At 39.4% G+C, this 16,881-nt stretch overlaps 1 protein-coding gene and 1 pseudogene across 1 annotated transcript in view; one reads left to right on the top strand and one right to left on the bottom strand.

The window, feature by feature from the left end:
* Positions 1-14,803, bottom strand: part of LOC141831274 (uncharacterized) — a 29,436-nt gene extending 14,633 nt beyond the window's left edge. Inside the window, exons 1-6 of the mRNA XM_074718678.1 lie at positions 14,669-14,803; positions 14,473-14,590; positions 14,297-14,340; positions 5,684-5,794; positions 5,177-5,269; positions 4,950-5,068 (exon numbers count right to left, since the gene is read on the bottom strand). Coding sequence (XP_074574779.1) covers positions 4,950-5,068; positions 5,177-5,269; positions 5,684-5,794; positions 14,297-14,340; positions 14,473-14,590; positions 14,669-14,760 — 577 coding nt within the window. The 5' untranslated portion in view covers positions 14,761-14,803. The remainder of the gene's footprint in view (positions 1-4,949; positions 5,069-5,176; positions 5,270-5,683; positions 5,795-14,296; positions 14,341-14,472; positions 14,591-14,668) is intronic.
* Positions 307-1,137, top strand: LOC141831040 (uncharacterized; annotated as a pseudogene).
* Positions 14,804-16,881: the final 2,078 nt, after the last annotated feature.

Raw genomic sequence — 16,881 nt, 5'->3', positions numbered from 1 at the left:
AAAGCCTGGTAAGTTGCTAATATTCAAAGATCCTTACAAAATTCTTGAGCAGGAAAAAGCTAAAGCAAGGAAATGACGACAAGGGCGGTAACACAAAATCCTCCTGTAACAACACTAGCGAGGAGGAATGAAACAGAAGGGGCACCACTCTTCGAAGACCAGATTAGAGAATATCGCCAAGGACAAAGGAGGTGATACAATACCCAAAGAGCACTTCAAAGACTCAAAAGATGAATTACTGGGGCTGAACCCTACAATGTCACCTTGGAACAACAAATGGACCCGCAAATGCAACTGAGGTTATCCATGCAAGAACAAGCCTCAATAGTTCCCGCTGAAGTTCTTTACCATTCCCGACGCGATGATGTTTATCATCGTGTGTATGTGCACAGAGCTGAAGAAGCAATACTAATAACCAATAATCAGGTAGACAGAACATTTATTCAACCTGAAAGTTTTGTGCAGCTATAGAGGAGTGGAATGAGATTCCTCCATATTGGAGTCATTCAGGTTAGACTTCAAATATTACATAGACAAGAAGAAGGAACAGTGGCATTGGTGGTCTTTAGAGACAATCGGTGGCAAGGAAACCAGGCAATCTACGCCACTATGGAAGTTGATTTAACACACGGTACCCAATTAGTATATGTGATCCCTGATACTATGCTAACTGTGTCAGATTTCTACAAAAATATACAGATTTCTATACTGGCAAGGGGCTATACTAACTGGCAGAATGGCGAAGCAAATCTCCTTATAACCAGAGGACTGGTGGGTAGGCTTTCAAATACCCCCAATGTGGGGTTCGCCTACGAAGTCCAAAATGTTGTTGATTACCTCACAAGTCATGGTGTGAGAGCTTTACCAGGAAGAAGGTACAACACAAGGGATGTCCTTGGCCAGAACTGGGTAATTAGACAATCCAGTGTCAACATCCCGATGCAACCTACAAATGTTAGCACAAGAAATCTTCTAGATGGAAGTGTCTCTATAAAATTTGAAGATTATCGAGCATCAACATCCTCAACAAGACCTAAATATAATTCTAAAGATGAGGAGGTCCAAAGTGATGAAGAGGAGTTACAACACTATACCGTGGCAGTATTCATTCAACAGGAACTGCTAGAGCAGGTATAATGGATCGTCTCTCAGTTCTCAGCTCAGGATGGAGCCGGTACCTAGGGCAGAGAACAAGTGACAAAAGACTAATCGCCGTAAGACGCGAGAGGCGCAGTAGGGAGAAGTTGAGTCTCTGAGGTGAAGGCTACGAGAGTAGGCCTCGTTGTGTCAGGAAGTAGCCACCGCCTTTGACGTTGGTGATCACATCAAGCATAGCCCCGTTCAGCTCGACCTTTGTCCGAGATCATCAAGTAGGTATGGACGGATCCTACTACTATTACTCGGATGGTGAAGAACAATCGTATGCTTTTAATTATGGGAAAAGTGATTTCTACAATGAACAAGCATCCATCGAGGTCTGGAGCGACCCGGACTACGATGAGGGAAGTGGTGAGGATCATGGTGAAAATCCTTACGAGGGCTCATCTCCACAACAAGTATGGGGTTGTTGTGCATGTGAAGCGTCATCTTCATCTGACGAAGCACAGTCCCAGCACGACTGTCCTTGCCAGAACGCTTCATCCACCGGATCAGACGAAGTTTCCTCGCACTCTGCATCCGAAGAAAGTCGCACCTCGTCCGACTGGGAAACGAACGATGGCAACAGCTTAGTGGCCAGCGATGAATCAGGTAAAACTTATTCTGGTTCCACTGACGGTACTGACTCTTGCAGGACCTCCTCTGCATCATCAACATCTGAATGGGAGACTGCATCTACAGAAGAGTCAGAATCTTCATGGGAGACAGCCACGACATGCTCCTGTGAAGCATCCTCTACAACATGCCTAAGCTGTAGAACGGCTGAAGAACATCCAAGATGGGACGATGAACCGTCAGCTGATCCCAACTGTTCCCGGCAATTAAATGGATGTCCCATCCATTTTTCGGAAGGTGGTGGGGGAAGTGGTGACCTAGCGCCACTGCTGCCTTCTGCATCTCTTCCACGAGCGCTATCGGCTTACCAACGATGGAAGAAGATGAACAGCTCTGACGTAGGACGACGCCAGGAGAAGAGGAAGGTAACCGAGCAGAAGCAGGCCCGCAGGCCTTGTACTGTTCAAGCCATCTCGACACCTGCAGCAAATCCAATCGCGGCCCAGAAAGCAAGCCCGACCCGGATCAAACCTGAACCTGAGAGGCCAAGGAGACGGCGTTTCCGTTGGCATCCTGTATACAAGAGACGGAAAGCGACCGCGACAGACGCCGTGAAGATTGGTGACGGAGTTGTTGGTCCGTCAGGCAAGAACCAGCGACGGCTCCGTACAGCCAGCCGACAGAAGGCTATACACTAGAGTCAATAATGGAGCGTGGTGGACCCGGATTCCCTACGCATCCATGTGTGTGTGTCGGGCCGATGTGTAAGGGCCCTCTTTTACTTTTGTCGTGTCGAACAGTGTGCCTGAAAAGCACCCTAAGGTGGCCATCCATGTGCCATACTGTTCAACAAGGGTCCACTTGGATTCCTGGTTTTGTAAAACCAGTGGCGCTCACAGTTTTGAGCCCATGGTTTTGGTAAAGCTCTTGTAAGTGGCGTTGTCCCGCCACTTGTATGTGTCTTGACTTAGGGGAGAAGAAAAGAATCTCCGCATGTGACGATGGGGCCCAATGAGCACCCGGCATGTGATGATTAATCTTTTCCTTCTCTATTTAAGTCTACTTGTAATGGGTTGCAAGGTAGACGAGCAATACTCGTGCCTTACTTCCCTCTTGTGTTCTAATAAAAGAGCTTGCTTCGTTTGTCTTTCCATCACTTGTGCCCCCTTCTCTCCTATTGTTCTCTGCCCTAGGTACCGGCTCCATCCTGAGCTGAGAACTGAGAGACGGTATAATTTATATAATTCTAGAGACAGATGGGTCTATGGAAGGATGGAGCGGTGCAAATGGTTAGACCTACAGGGTAAGGCTTAGGTAAGCCTAGTAGGTCAGACGAACTATGGTTAGGTTTAAGTTGCTTGTTTATTTGAATGTTAATCTTATAGGAACCAGAAGCTGGAAACAAGACTGAGGAAGGAAGGAGCAAACAAAAGCAACCGAACCAAGTCCAGAAGTCAACTCAGGTCAAATCCGATTAATTGGTTCCGAGCGCCCCAATTGGATCCAGGCGCTCGGAATAATCCAGGCGACCCAATGAGATCTAGACGCCTGGACTAGGGCAAATCCAAGCACTTGGATGTGATCTAGGCGCCCGGAAGGTTCAGGCGCTCCTATATGTTCCAGGCACCCGGATCAAGTGAAATTGGCCCCGATAAAGACTGATGAAACCGGATCGGATCGGATCTATGCGCCCAGAAAGGGATCCAGGTGCCCGAAAAGGTCTTTATATGGCCTATATGACTAGCACCAAGGCAACTGATACTCTCATATGTTTTCATCCTACGGTGCTGCTGAACGCGAACGAAGTCAAGATCGTGCGACCGGGGAAGCTCCAGGAAAGCCGTGCTGCGCTCAAGACTTCCGGATCGGTCTCTACACGATTGTTTGATTACTTTCTTTTTAGTCTTATATTTTGTATTTCATTATTATATTTTGGATTGTAAGACGGATTTCTCCGCCTCTAGAAAAGTTCCGAAAAGAAAATCATTAGTAAACAGGCACATTCCCGTGTATAGGTCTTGCACGTACTAATCCGAAGAGATTAGAAACTATATAAATTCGCGAATCCCTTTCTTATTTTTCTAATATCCGCTATCAATCTTTGTGTTAGTAATGAACAAACGAACAACGAAAGTGTTATTCACCCCCTCTAGCATGTCCATCGATCCTACACCTGGAGTGTGAGGTATTCCATCCAATCCCCGCTTGCCACCTCATCTGATGCGTTGGCTAGGAAATTATTATCCAGGCACCCAGATTCAGTAGGAGCGTCCAAGCCATCCAAGCGCCCCGAGTCTATTTTTCCTCCCACTTATTTTCCTATATCAAAGAGTTAGTACATTATACATATACTACAGAAAATTAAGTTTTTGACAGTTTCATAACTGTTTAGTCTTAACTTTTGAGTTTCCAATGAAACTTTATATTAGACTGACGTCTACTGTTCTATTTAAGAGAACGTATCCTCACCTACTCTTCTCAAGAGAGTTACTTTTTTGTCAACTATCCGATCCTCCAGACCTGGTTGAACTTTCTACTCAGCATCTGATCCTCTGGCCCCTAATACTTCCTTCCAATGTCCGAGCCTCGCTGACCCAACGATCTGCTAGATGTTTGGGTCACTGGCCCACCTAAACTTCCCACATAGTGCATGCCCTTGATCTGCCAAGACTTCTTGCTCGGTCCACTTGACTAGGACTTCTGCCCAGTCCACCTGACTAAGACTTCTTGCCTAGTCCATTTGACTAAGACTTATTACCAAGCTTCCAACTAGGGTTTTCCCTACCAAGCCTCCAATTAGGACTTTCCTATGCTACCAGCACACTTAGATCAGTTCGTCAACACAAACTCTACTTAACTTTAGACCTTTACCAACATCAAAACATAGGTTCGATTTTGATGCTCCCTGCACCAACAATATAGAGCAACTGTTTGTAAAAATATAAGTGCATGTTTTTCAATCATTGAACATATACTCTCAACTTTTGGTAGGAATGAGTGAATGTTCAAGGCTTATGGCATAAGCCCTGGCCTAGGTATATCCAGCTAGGAATATAAATCTCTTTTGAATCATATACACGCTTACCCATCAAAAATAAAAAATGCATAGCCTTAGTGTCACCATTAGTTATATTGATCAATTCCAAAAAAAAAATTAGAGAACAAGAACAAAACATCTAGCATGATAAGAAAGTGATTGAATTAATTATTTAAACTAATAATTTATAAAAACTCACCATGAATTGTCAAGATGCAATGAACCCATCTCTTATAGATAAATAGCACTCTTGGGTTGTCTCCTTGGTGCGTGTCGGCAAATAGAAGTTTACACGAAGCTTGGGCTTCCAGTTTTTGGCTAAAGATGCATATAAGATGTTTGAAAAAAAATGAGTTTCACAGTACTAGTACTGAGACAATTCGAAATTAAATAAAATACAAATATTGAGCTCAAAGGGTTTCTTACTTTGCATGTAGTATTGCATCTCGACATAAAGCAAGACATCGGGCCATGGCTAGATCCCGACCCCTTACATTATCATATCTTTGTTTACAAGTCCTAGAAATGAATGACATAGTAGGTTACAATGCACAAACAGGTAATAAATAGGGGTTGGAATTTTCGTCCATTACTACCAGAAACAAGATGTAACATTCATATGTGTATATACTATTATCCCCAAATTATACTCATATGCAAGGAAAGAAATGGCATATAGATATTAATACACATTTTAGGAACTAAATGTGATCACAGGTTGTTGCTGTAAAATTGCAAATATTCTATTTAGACTACTAGTTAATTGTGTGGTCCAGTTATGGATCAATAGACAGAAGCTTCGTTCTAATTGGCACATTGCATGGGGTATCAATGTTCATATAAGAGGGTAACCAGAAATTGATAGCTAGCTACACCATGACTTTGATTTGTTTCACATTTGACTATAAATCAACAAAAAATGAAAGAAATTACCTATCAATAAAATGATCATCAAAATCGTCAATGATAATTGCAACTGGAAAGGTCTTGTGCAGGTGAAACGCTGCAAAATACTTCATCATTCCATCATAGTCTTCAATGTACCTACAAACAGAATAATGTTGAGGCCCCAACTCATTTAAAAATTAGATGCATCTGATTGTTTTGTTTGGATAAGCCACTGCAATGCTCAATGTTAAAACCTCCAAATAGGTGGAAATTAAACTCCAAAATCATTTTGACAATTCAATTCATATACATTTCTTTTAAACAAGCCCTTCTTAAAAAGATTGAAGAGGCAGTAATGTTTCAGGTATATGGTCTCATAACTGAGCAAAAGCTACCACCATAGAACTGTGGTTTGTGGTCCCCAGAAATCTGTATCTTCCACTCAGGTCATCTGATCAGGCAATGAGTTCACTCATGATAATCAGAAATAGCAACTCTAAATCCATGTCAAGGTCTGCACCCCTTCCCGAAGTTCAAAAGTGCAAACATTTACTAGAGATTTGTTTTTGAAAACGCTTAAGAGTTTCAAGTGTCTCTCTTATGTAATTTATGACTATCTAACAAACGGGAGACAATAGTATTTAACCAGGAAAACACTAGAATTTATAGGTTGAATGTTTGATTTTGAGAGTTCACAACTTAGGTATGACAAACCATGTGGCCACATTTTACCTCGTCATTTCCAATTTGCCAACTACACAAGCATTTTTTAGGTCTGTCTGGACGATCTCAACATAACACTTCTGAAAAGCTTGTTAATTATCATAAACTTCACCAATACCTCCCTAAACTTCAACCCCAAACCCGAAATGTAAACTTATGGTGGTAGATTGAGGCCACTGCCATAAGTGCACACAAAGCAAGGTGTCCTAGAATAACATTGTAGGTTGTGGGGCACAATCACAAAGGAAATCATTTGTGCATACCTCAAACGATGTGATGGTTGCCCTCTCTCCTATGAGCCCCTTCTCCAAGACTAGAAAAAACTCATATGGGGATTTGGGCTGATGATCCGTTTAATCTCCTAATCCAACTTCTAGCAATCCCAAGTGGTGTGACCCTACTCATGATGGAAAAAGTAGAAAAGGTCGAATTGGGTTCCTAGGTCCTTTCACCTAGCCGAAGAGTACTCGGTTCTCCTTGCAGATCCACAACACCTTTCCTTAGACACCTTGAGGGGTATAATGGACAAAGTGTCAGGGGTCGACCATTGGCGATGGTCGGTATTCTGCCCTTCTCTCCGCTCCTCGACAAGTCGAGCAACTATCTTCTACTTGTTCCTTTATAACCATTAGACCTACTTGACATTGATGTATTTCTCAGCATGCCTAAGGAGCTCATCATAGTTGGACGGGGGCCTCTTTACTAGAGATCAAAAGAAATCTCTCTCTCGAAGGCCTTTACAGTTGATCAACACCTCAGGGGATGACAGAAGGTAGCTCCAGAGGTGCCCAAGTGAAGCGTTGGATATATTTCCCAAAGTAACTCGTGCCCTTATTGATTCAAATTGAATAAACTAAGAAGGATCTTTTGATATTTTTTGTTGTTGACAAACTAGCATAGGAACACAAAGTTAAAGTCCTCAAAAGACTAACTTCAGCATGTTGAATCACTATTTACCTAGCCTAACAACAGTCGTCAAGAAGACTAAACACTTCACTCCATCTGGGTATTAATACACAAAGACGGTGTTCTCAAATCGACACAGGTGGTGTTCGAGGTTGGAGGAATAGTTATACTCTCCCATCTATTGTAGCCTTCACCCACGTATGGTTACATGAAGTTGGCCAATAACTCCTTAGCCAAAATTTATACCGAGAAAGGTGTTCCCCTATGCGACGCAACTCCCCTCATCAGCCTTTGGACCTCTCGAAGGTCATCTAGTGGATCTCTCAGATCGCCTAGGTGAGTACAACCCCTCTAAGTGCTCTAGGCTATGGATTTCCAAGGATGCTCAGCCTACGACTCTAATTCTTTAGCCAGAGCTTCCAAAGGGGAGGGTTCTTGGTGGTGATCCTCCAAAGGAATTCCTCCACAGTCATAGTGATCAGCTAGGTCAATTGCGCCAAAATAAAAGGTCATGTCATTGTCTTCAAGTTGTTGTCAAGGATTCGTTGTGTCAGTCAATCTAGTAACTGTAACCTTCCAGGTTGACTCATCTTGTCATCGTCATCTCAACATCTTCAATTTAATCAATTTCCCACATACAACACTAAAAATGATGGTGCTAAAATCTATTGATGCATTGGATGCTAAGGTGGGTGTAGAGAGTCGTCCTACGCACATGAGATCATATGTCAGAGGGCATTGGCAAAGCCCTCCAATGCTTAAGTCATTAGAGTGTAGTGTAAGCAAAAACAAAGAGTAGAAAATATGAGAAATTTTATTTGTCTCCCTTAATGTTAACTGTTAGATCATTACTAGCCATGAATTTGTGGGTCATGTCTGATTATGGACTATAACTGCAAGGGCGACTCTAGATGGGTCACAAGTGGAATAAGGATCTCGGGAAATCAAGGTCAACATAGGGAGCTCCTAAGAGAGGTCAGGTTCTAAGGTCTAGTATGTGTGAGTAGGAATGTTAGACTGGAATAAGGTCATGTAAGCATGGCCTAATGACTTGGAGTAGCATCGGAATCACAAGGTATCAACCAAAACATAGGGATAATTTACCTTATAATTGTTTTCACCAAGGTTTAAAATATCGAGCCGTGCCGGAGTTTCGGTCCGGGACCGGAACGATACAGTTTCGGTACCGTATCGTACCGTGCCGGTATAGTTTCGGTATTTTTAAAATATAAAATATATTAATTAAAATAAAAAATTTAATCTAAATATTTAAAAATAAAAAATAAAATTTTTTTGATAATTTTATAGGTTTTAATAAAGCCTATTTAAACCTATTTAAACTATCCTAAATTATAATTTTGAACTATAGCTAGGAGTTAATTATTAAAATCCTAATTAAACCTAAAGTTTTAAACGAAAAAAAAAATCGCGCAATCGCGCGGGGGCGCGATCGCGGCCAGCGCGGAGCATCACCGGGCCCAGCGGCGTCGCCGGCCCCGGGAGGCTCCTCCGGCGGCGTCGCCGGCCCCGGGCGGCGCCTCCGGCGGCGTCGCCGGCCCCGGGTGGGGCCTCCGGCGGCGTCGCCGAGGCCTCGCGATGCCTCCGGAGGCGTCGCTGAGGCCGGGCGACGCCTCCGGCGGCGTTCCCGGCTGGATTTCGTGTGCCGGCGCTGTGCCGGTGCCGGTGCCGGTGCCTCGTCGGAACGAAAAATTTCGTGCGTATCGTCCGATACGGCACGAGATTTCAAACCTTGGTTTTCACCTTTAATGCTCCCCTTAATTTATATTTGCCTCCTCATCCCTAGTACTTATGATTAATCATCAAGCACCATTAAAGCCAAATAGTTGCACTTTCTTAGCTGTGGGTCTTTATTGGAGGATAATGTGTTGTTTTAACACTCATTGTTTTGTCCTTTAAAATTTGGACATTTATCTAAATATGTCCTTTTTCATTACAATTCAAAGCAAATATTAATCTTTTTCTTTCTTTTGTTTCTTCTCTTTTTCTTAAGCATCTTCTTGATGTCACTTGTACAGTTGTACTCAGTTTTTTTATCTTTCGGCATTGCTTTTCTCACTACATGAGTAATATGCATAACTTCATCACTTTCTAATAATGAAGTGGATGAAGATGATTTTGGTAAGGAACTATCCTCCTTGTTAGCTTCTTAGGCCATAAGCATTGTCCCTTTCTTGGTTTCCTTTTTGATTTATCTTTTTATAGAGCTCTATTTAGCGGGAGTTCATCTAATGAATTATCTTCAAATCTCTTACACCTTATATCATTTACCATGGAGGTCCATAGTAGTGTCTAAGGAAATACCTCCAAGGTAAAGCACACTAAATCATGATTGTCACTCTCTCTCCCAGTGCAACCAAGCAATTATAAATATCCTTGATCCTCCCTTTAATGTGATTCATTGGTTCTTCTTGAATTTTAAAATTATACAATTGATTCATCAATAGCACTCTGTTGGCTATCTTGAAGTCAAAGTTGCCTTAGTGTAATTTAATCACTTTCTCCACAATGTTTAGAAATGGTGTCATCTTAATTCTTCCACTAAGAGCTCACATTGCAAGATCACTATAGCTTTAGAGTTTGCTTTGAATTTCCTTTTTTACTTCTTCACTTCATTTATCTATATCAATTTCTTTATCATTTTTTCCATCAAAATTTTGAAAGCTTTCATGACCACCATCCAAATATCAAAGTCCTCTATGAGGTAATAATTTTGCTTTGTTCTTCTGATAGCCAAAACTTCCTCGATCAAATAGTTATAGTGTGGTGGTGGACTGCTATGATATTAACTATAGAATTGAAATGACCAACTAGAGGTGGGTAAATGGACAATGCTAAATCTTTAAATATGCATGTGCGACAATGTATACAGCGTAGCCAAAGTAATATAAATGTGTGCAAATGCATAAGACAATAAATGGCAATGTCAACATACATACATAACGTGGTTTGGATACGCTCCTACTACATCGCTTATGAAGCATTTGAAATGACACCGTTCAATCAAATCCACGAGATAATGGGGTAAGCCTCTACACACTTTCGAGATAACACCTTCAAAGCACCAACCTTAACTCACCCCACACTGATGTAATTTTTACAAGCATAATATAAGCCTCTACACTTTCGAGGACAAGTCCAAAGCACCAACCTTGACCAACACTAATGCATTTCGCAAGCATAAAAGCTTAACCCACAAGTGGAATTTTCAAAATTTTCTCTAAAAGATACAAAAAGTAAGCTTTTGTATCAAAAAAAGTTAAATCTTATACAAAGATTGATGTAGCTCTTTAAGAATTATGACTGCACTATTAGTTATAAACATGGAAAAGCTATGCAATGGCAGATAGTCTAAGTAAATTTTGCAGGGTTTTGACATGATAAGTGGTAGTTACTGATTTGATTAGACAATTCTTTTGGATCTTGTTGAGATGGACCAGACTAAGTTAGGTTTTTCTATTTGTTTGATTGCTCAATCACCTATAATTGATGGATTAAGAGGTGCCAGCTTGAGGAGCAGTTACTAGTGAAGTGGAGTTATGCCCTAAGCAAGAATTCTCTCATGATATTGATGGATCTTTGTGATTTTGAGACACATTATGAATCTCTAAGGCATACCTTTTCGAAAAGCCCATCAATTGAGGCATGTTGTTTGCCTAAACAATACTATGATGTAAGGATCTAAAGCAATTGATTGGTAGCCAGCCATCAAAAAGGACATTAGGAATTTGTAGCTATCTGTTTGGTCTGTTAACAAATCAACCTATGGCATCAAAGGCAAGCAAGTTTACTTCAGAAGAAGGTCAGAGTTTTAAAGTGAAAGTGGAAACATACCACTATAGATTTCAACAGTATCTACTAATGACCCAAAGAGGACAAAATTCAATTGGATGGTTGTTGACTCCTTAACTAAATCTACTCATTTCTTGTCCATTCGTAGCACAAACTCATGGAGTAATCTAGTTAAGCTATATCGCAAGGAGATCAGTAGACTGCATGTCGTTTCTCTGAATACCATTTCATACTGTGATACTTGCTTTACCTTGAGATTTTAATAGAATTTTCAAAAGGGTGTTTAATTCTAGACTCTAACTTTTGCACTACTTTCCGCCCTCAAACACAAGGGCAGTTAAGCACACTATTGTGACTCAAAGGACCTTCTATGTGCATGTGCATGTGCATGTGCATTAGATTTTAGAAACAATTAAGAAAATTATCTTCATTTAATAGAGTCTATTTATAATAATAATATTTTATATTTCATATTACGAATGTACGTTGTCTAACTCATATTATGGTTCGACCTATGAGGAGCTTCCAATACAATCTTAGAATGCAAAGACATTATATAAACAATAATATGTTCGCCTAGTAAAAGTTTGGAGGTTGCGTAAGAGCACGAAGATGAGATGCATACTTGAAATGCACGTTCATTCCCCACATGTACAAAATTTAAAGACCACATTTCTTTCAGTGGGATGGGACATGATTAGGGTTTGGTTAGGATCATTAGGTGAGCATTGTGATCAAGATTGAATTCAAATCAAGCTTATTTTAACTAGTTTAGAGTTGAACCAAGCATATGCATAGTTGGACCTAGTCATATTTTTGTTAGGTTTAATAGAATTATAAGTCACTTAGGTTATTTAAAACCCTTCTTATATTCCTATAACCAAACTATCCTTCTTATTTTCTCCTCTTTGTTTTGTGCCTATTTCCTCCAGAATGGCACGGGATCACAACTTGGTCAAGTGGCCATTCCTTCGACAAGTGGAAATGATTGATCCCTCCTTGAGCAACCTAAGTACCTTAGGTAATTTTCTATGCAATGGTAAATTTTCCTTTTTTTCTCTTATGTTTAGGCTTAAAAACAAGATATCATATGGGATCACATTTGAGGTAATGTTTTTAATAAAAACTTTCGTGCACATTTTATCTTCTCAATCATACTTATCCTTATATTTTGCTTTACCTTCCTCACTTCCTCATTGAGTTTTAGCTCAACACCAATTGGCACATGACTTATTGTGCAACAATCTAGCCTTCAAACATAAAATAAAGCGTTGTCAATTTTACAGTAAGATTGATAACTTATGGCTTAGTCCATTAAGGCTAATAAAGCTATAGGATGTGAAATTGCTTTAAATGTGTAAACTCAAAAATGAAATAACCCTCGTATATAAAAATTGACAAACACTAATAGCAAAATTTCTAAGCCTATCTACATGATCAAAGCTTTTTCCATCCAGTGGACTATGCGGGTTTAGCCTACATCATGCCTATATTTTATATGTTACATCTAGTCAATTTTTAACACTCTCTTATACTGCTATCTATCACCAAAGAGAACCTATGTCTATCTATCAAATGGATGTTATATGTTGTGGACATGGCTCTAGTGATTTATTTCTTAATGAATATCTTTGTAGTAACAACTGTGAAAATGAATAAAGGTAAATATAAATATATATGCTCATCAACTAGTGATATAAAGATTGAAAGCTAATTGTATACTCACTTGGAAACAAATGTATCTTTTTCATGCATCTCTTTCTATTTAATCACTTAGAAATTTTGTGCTTATTTTGTGTATGAGTCAACCATCCTATAATTACATTATATAAGCTAATGGCAAGTCTAATACTAAAATCTCACTTCCACAGCTCAAACACAGAGCTCCTTTCCTGAGATCATAAATATATCAACAGTTCCTAATGTTATATGTATATTCCTTATGAACCTAGCAGTACTCTATCATCCAGATCACCTCAAGAATATCTCTTCTTAATACAGCATATCAGTTTAGCTGCCAATGTCTACCACAGCCTTCTTTACCAAGCAGTCAGCAATCTAGGATCAAACAACAAGAGTATTTTGATGATCCAAGTTTATTCCTCATGTCTCTTCCATTGTAAAAGGTTAAATCCCAACTATACACAAACTCTATATGTAGAACAAAACACAAAGCTTCTTCCTGATATATGACTTGGACTTCTTGTTACTTTCCCCATCAGTAGTTGGCCATCTAATCAAGTCTATTTGTTTTTGAACTGGATTGTAGGGCTTCCCTGATCTTACTATGTCTCCTCCCTTTCTGCCTGACAAACTTACTCAAGTAGCCTATTCTGATCGGACCCTCAATCTAACACTTAAAGTGAAGCATCATCAATTTTATGTCCATATTCCTGATGGTATTTGCAATCCTTTGTCTTCTCCATCTTGTGCATTATAAATAAACCTTGTGACGTTCAAGCAATAAATTTTTATCTTTAATTTCTATGAACATCTCATACTGAGGAATACTCGATCAAATTCTCTTGATCACCTTGGTTTCAGATTCTCATCACTTGGGCCACCTTCCAAAGTCCCTTGGCATTTTACATAATCATATGGTCAAATTCTCTTGCACTCCTCAATCCTTCCCGACTTCAGTTTGATATCTTTTTGCATCACATCATTTACAGTAGTATGTATATTTATTGACCCTCTCCTGCATCATACTAAATTTTTTGGATGATTTTTATATTATTAATGTGAAATTTTTTGGTGGCTTAAATGGCATCTTAAAGGCTATCATCAAGCGGTTGGACATAAATTATATATGTTTTGAAGCTTCAATAAACCTTCCCATAAATTTTGATAGTCATTCATCACACCCCTGCTTGAATATGATCAAGACATCCGCACTTTGGGTTATTCTACTACTCCCCACAGAATAAAATTCAAAGCTTCGAGTAAGCTCCTTAAACTCTCTGGTGTACTCACACCTCTTGAATGCATTTGAGGAGTTCGATCAGTTTCCTAGAAACAGCAGCAAAAATTGATAACAATCTGCTATTTATTTATATGAAAAGCGGAAGAAACTGAGGGTAATTCTGGGTAGCCAAATTTGAGGATTCTAGAAAAACAAGGCATAAAATCAAACTCAATAACTCTAGATAGCGGTTCCATTATACTAAACAAGTAGACATGCAATGCAAAGAGGAAGCAAGTGAAGTAAGCATATCTTACTTCATTTCTATTCTTTCAAGCACATCAGCAGATGGGACACCGTCCTGGAAAAGAAAAAATAAAGATTTCAGGAAAAATAAAGGGATCAGCACAGAAAAAAAAAACATAAAGACGATAAAAGGAGAAAAAGCATCCAAACTCAAAACGAAATAGGCTTCACAATCCAAACTGAATGCCTGAGACAAAAAGGGTGGCTTGTACTCCAGCCTCCTCTTGTTGCATATGAAAACCACATTTCCACGACTCTCCCGGGAGCGGTTGATAGCGAATTGAAACAAGATAGAAGTCTTCCCACTGATTCATTTTCAGTGAAAGAATCAAATAACGGAATCAGCGAAAGAAGAAGAAGAAAATGAGGAGGAAGAGGGAAACCAGGAGCGAGGGCCGGAAAGAAGGGTGATGGGAGGGACGGCTTCAGTAACGCTGCACTGACTTGACCTCGCTGCGAAGAAGCTTTCTAGCATTTTTGGAAAATTCAAACGACAGCCATGGCTTCGGTGTCAGGCTTCAGGCTTTAGGGTTCAACGATATTGGAGTCAAACCCCTGATTCAGAGACCATCGTCCCCCCAACACCCGAACCCAACCAAGAAAACGCTCGAGTGATAATATGCAGTAAATTAGACCAGCCCAGCCGGACACTAGGCATGTCGATTTCGATTGCCGACACACTGGACACTGGACACTGGACACTGCACCACGATGCCATTACACAACTAATGAAGAAAGATCACACGGATATGCCATTGCGATAGAGATTATTTTGGCAAGAGTTTATCATCTTATGTTGACATTTAATGCTAGTGTAGATTGAGGTATACATAGTCTTATTATTGTTGTGATTGAATTGAGATAAACTTTTTTATCGATAAAAAATGAAATCTATCTCGTCATAATCAATTTAATTATCCATTTCATTTACCTCTTTATAGATATGTCTATATTCCCATGACCTAATTATTGAGATAAACAATACATGATTAATATAAAAAAATCATGTATTTTTGTACCCTTATCATTAAAAGAGGTAGAAATCATGTAGTTTTATTATTGTTTGACTGAATTTGTTTTCCTTATAATGTAGTTTTTATTCATGTTTGAATTTGTCGATTAATCATAATTTTTGCAATGACATTTATTGCATATTATCACATTAATATAAGTTGAGATACATTGGTTCGTTATCAAAGTACATAGTATACATTTGAAAAACCTAATAAGCAAGAAAAAGAAAAAGAAGAGGAAATTGATTCAGTGTTAGGAGAAATTTTTATCAGTCATTAGGATAAATTCAAAAGTGTAAGTGTCTCATCCCTTAATGGTTAGGATGTATACTATAAATCTAGTTTTTGTATGAACATCTATTTTAAAATAAGAATCACTTTGATCAAATGTTTATATTTTATATTCTTTATATATGTTAATGTAGTTGTCCACTTAATTTATATTGTAGATAACATGGTGTGTGGTGTCATATAGAAGATCATGTTATCAGTCTCTTATAAATTATAAATAAGTAGCTCACAACCAAGATGGATTGGAATAAACTATTGGATTGGTTGTAGTGTAATTGGTATTAGTCTATCTTGACTATAAAATTACACTAATACATTATGTATGCATTGAGCAAGACCGTTTAAGGTTGTTCGATTTATACTGACTATATAAAATAATAACACCTTTGTTATTATGGATGTGCGTTCTCTTAATCCCTATATAATAACAAGCACGTATACTTAGTATTTATTTCTTTAACTTATCAATGGGTGAGATTTATCTGTTCAATCAATATGCCCGATGAGTTGGGAGATAGTGCTGTTTATATGGTGTGTTGTTGATTATAGAAAGAATCCGTGTCCTAATTATTTAGGTTGATGATGTCCCCTTGAGGAGCTCATAAGGATTATCATGTAAACCCTGCAGGTGGACTTAGTCCGGCATGATAATAAAGTTGAGTGGTACTACTCTTGGAATTAGATGTTAATTAATTGAGTTGTCAATAACTCATTTAAGTAACATATAACACAGAGAGATTTACCCTTTGGGAAACTTTCGTAATGGACCCCCATTGTCAATGGGGCTATTGGGATCATTTTCTTAAACACAGGGAGATTAATTCACTCATAATAAGAAGGAGCTCATATTGTAATATGCGATTGATGCGGTAGTTCAATAATAACCCTTTAGTGGTATGAGTTATTATTGATGGACTTGAATTGGATGTTTGGGCCGAACACAAGAAGCCCAAGCCCATTAAGAGGCCTAAACCAATTCCTCCTTTAGGTCTCTGTTGTAGCCTCTATATAAAGTCTCGTATCCACCCAATAGAATTCTGTTAATCCTAAACAGAATTCTGTTAATTCTAAATAGAATTTTGTTAATCCTAAACAGAATTCTGTTAATTTTGTTACTTTTAGGGCCGGCGACATCTATAAGAGAGGAGAGAAGAGGAGGCGCCCAAAATAACTTGGTTCTCTCCTTGCTAGGGTCGGCGCCCCTATTCAACAAGTTCCTCTTTAATCCCTTAGGGTCGGCGCCCTTTACCTTCTTCTCATCCCCTTGGGGCCGGCGCCCTTTCCCTTCATCT

The sequence above is a fragment of the Curcuma longa genome, chromosome 6 (genome assembly GCF_044706935.1).
Source record: "Curcuma longa cultivar G26 ecotype Majalengka, Jawa Barat chromosome 6, ITB_CL_G26_1.1, whole genome shotgun sequence".
Lineage (NCBI taxonomy): Eukaryota > Viridiplantae > Streptophyta > Magnoliopsida > Zingiberales > Zingiberaceae > Curcuma > Curcuma longa.
This window is presented reverse-complemented; position numbering and strand designations above follow the sequence as displayed.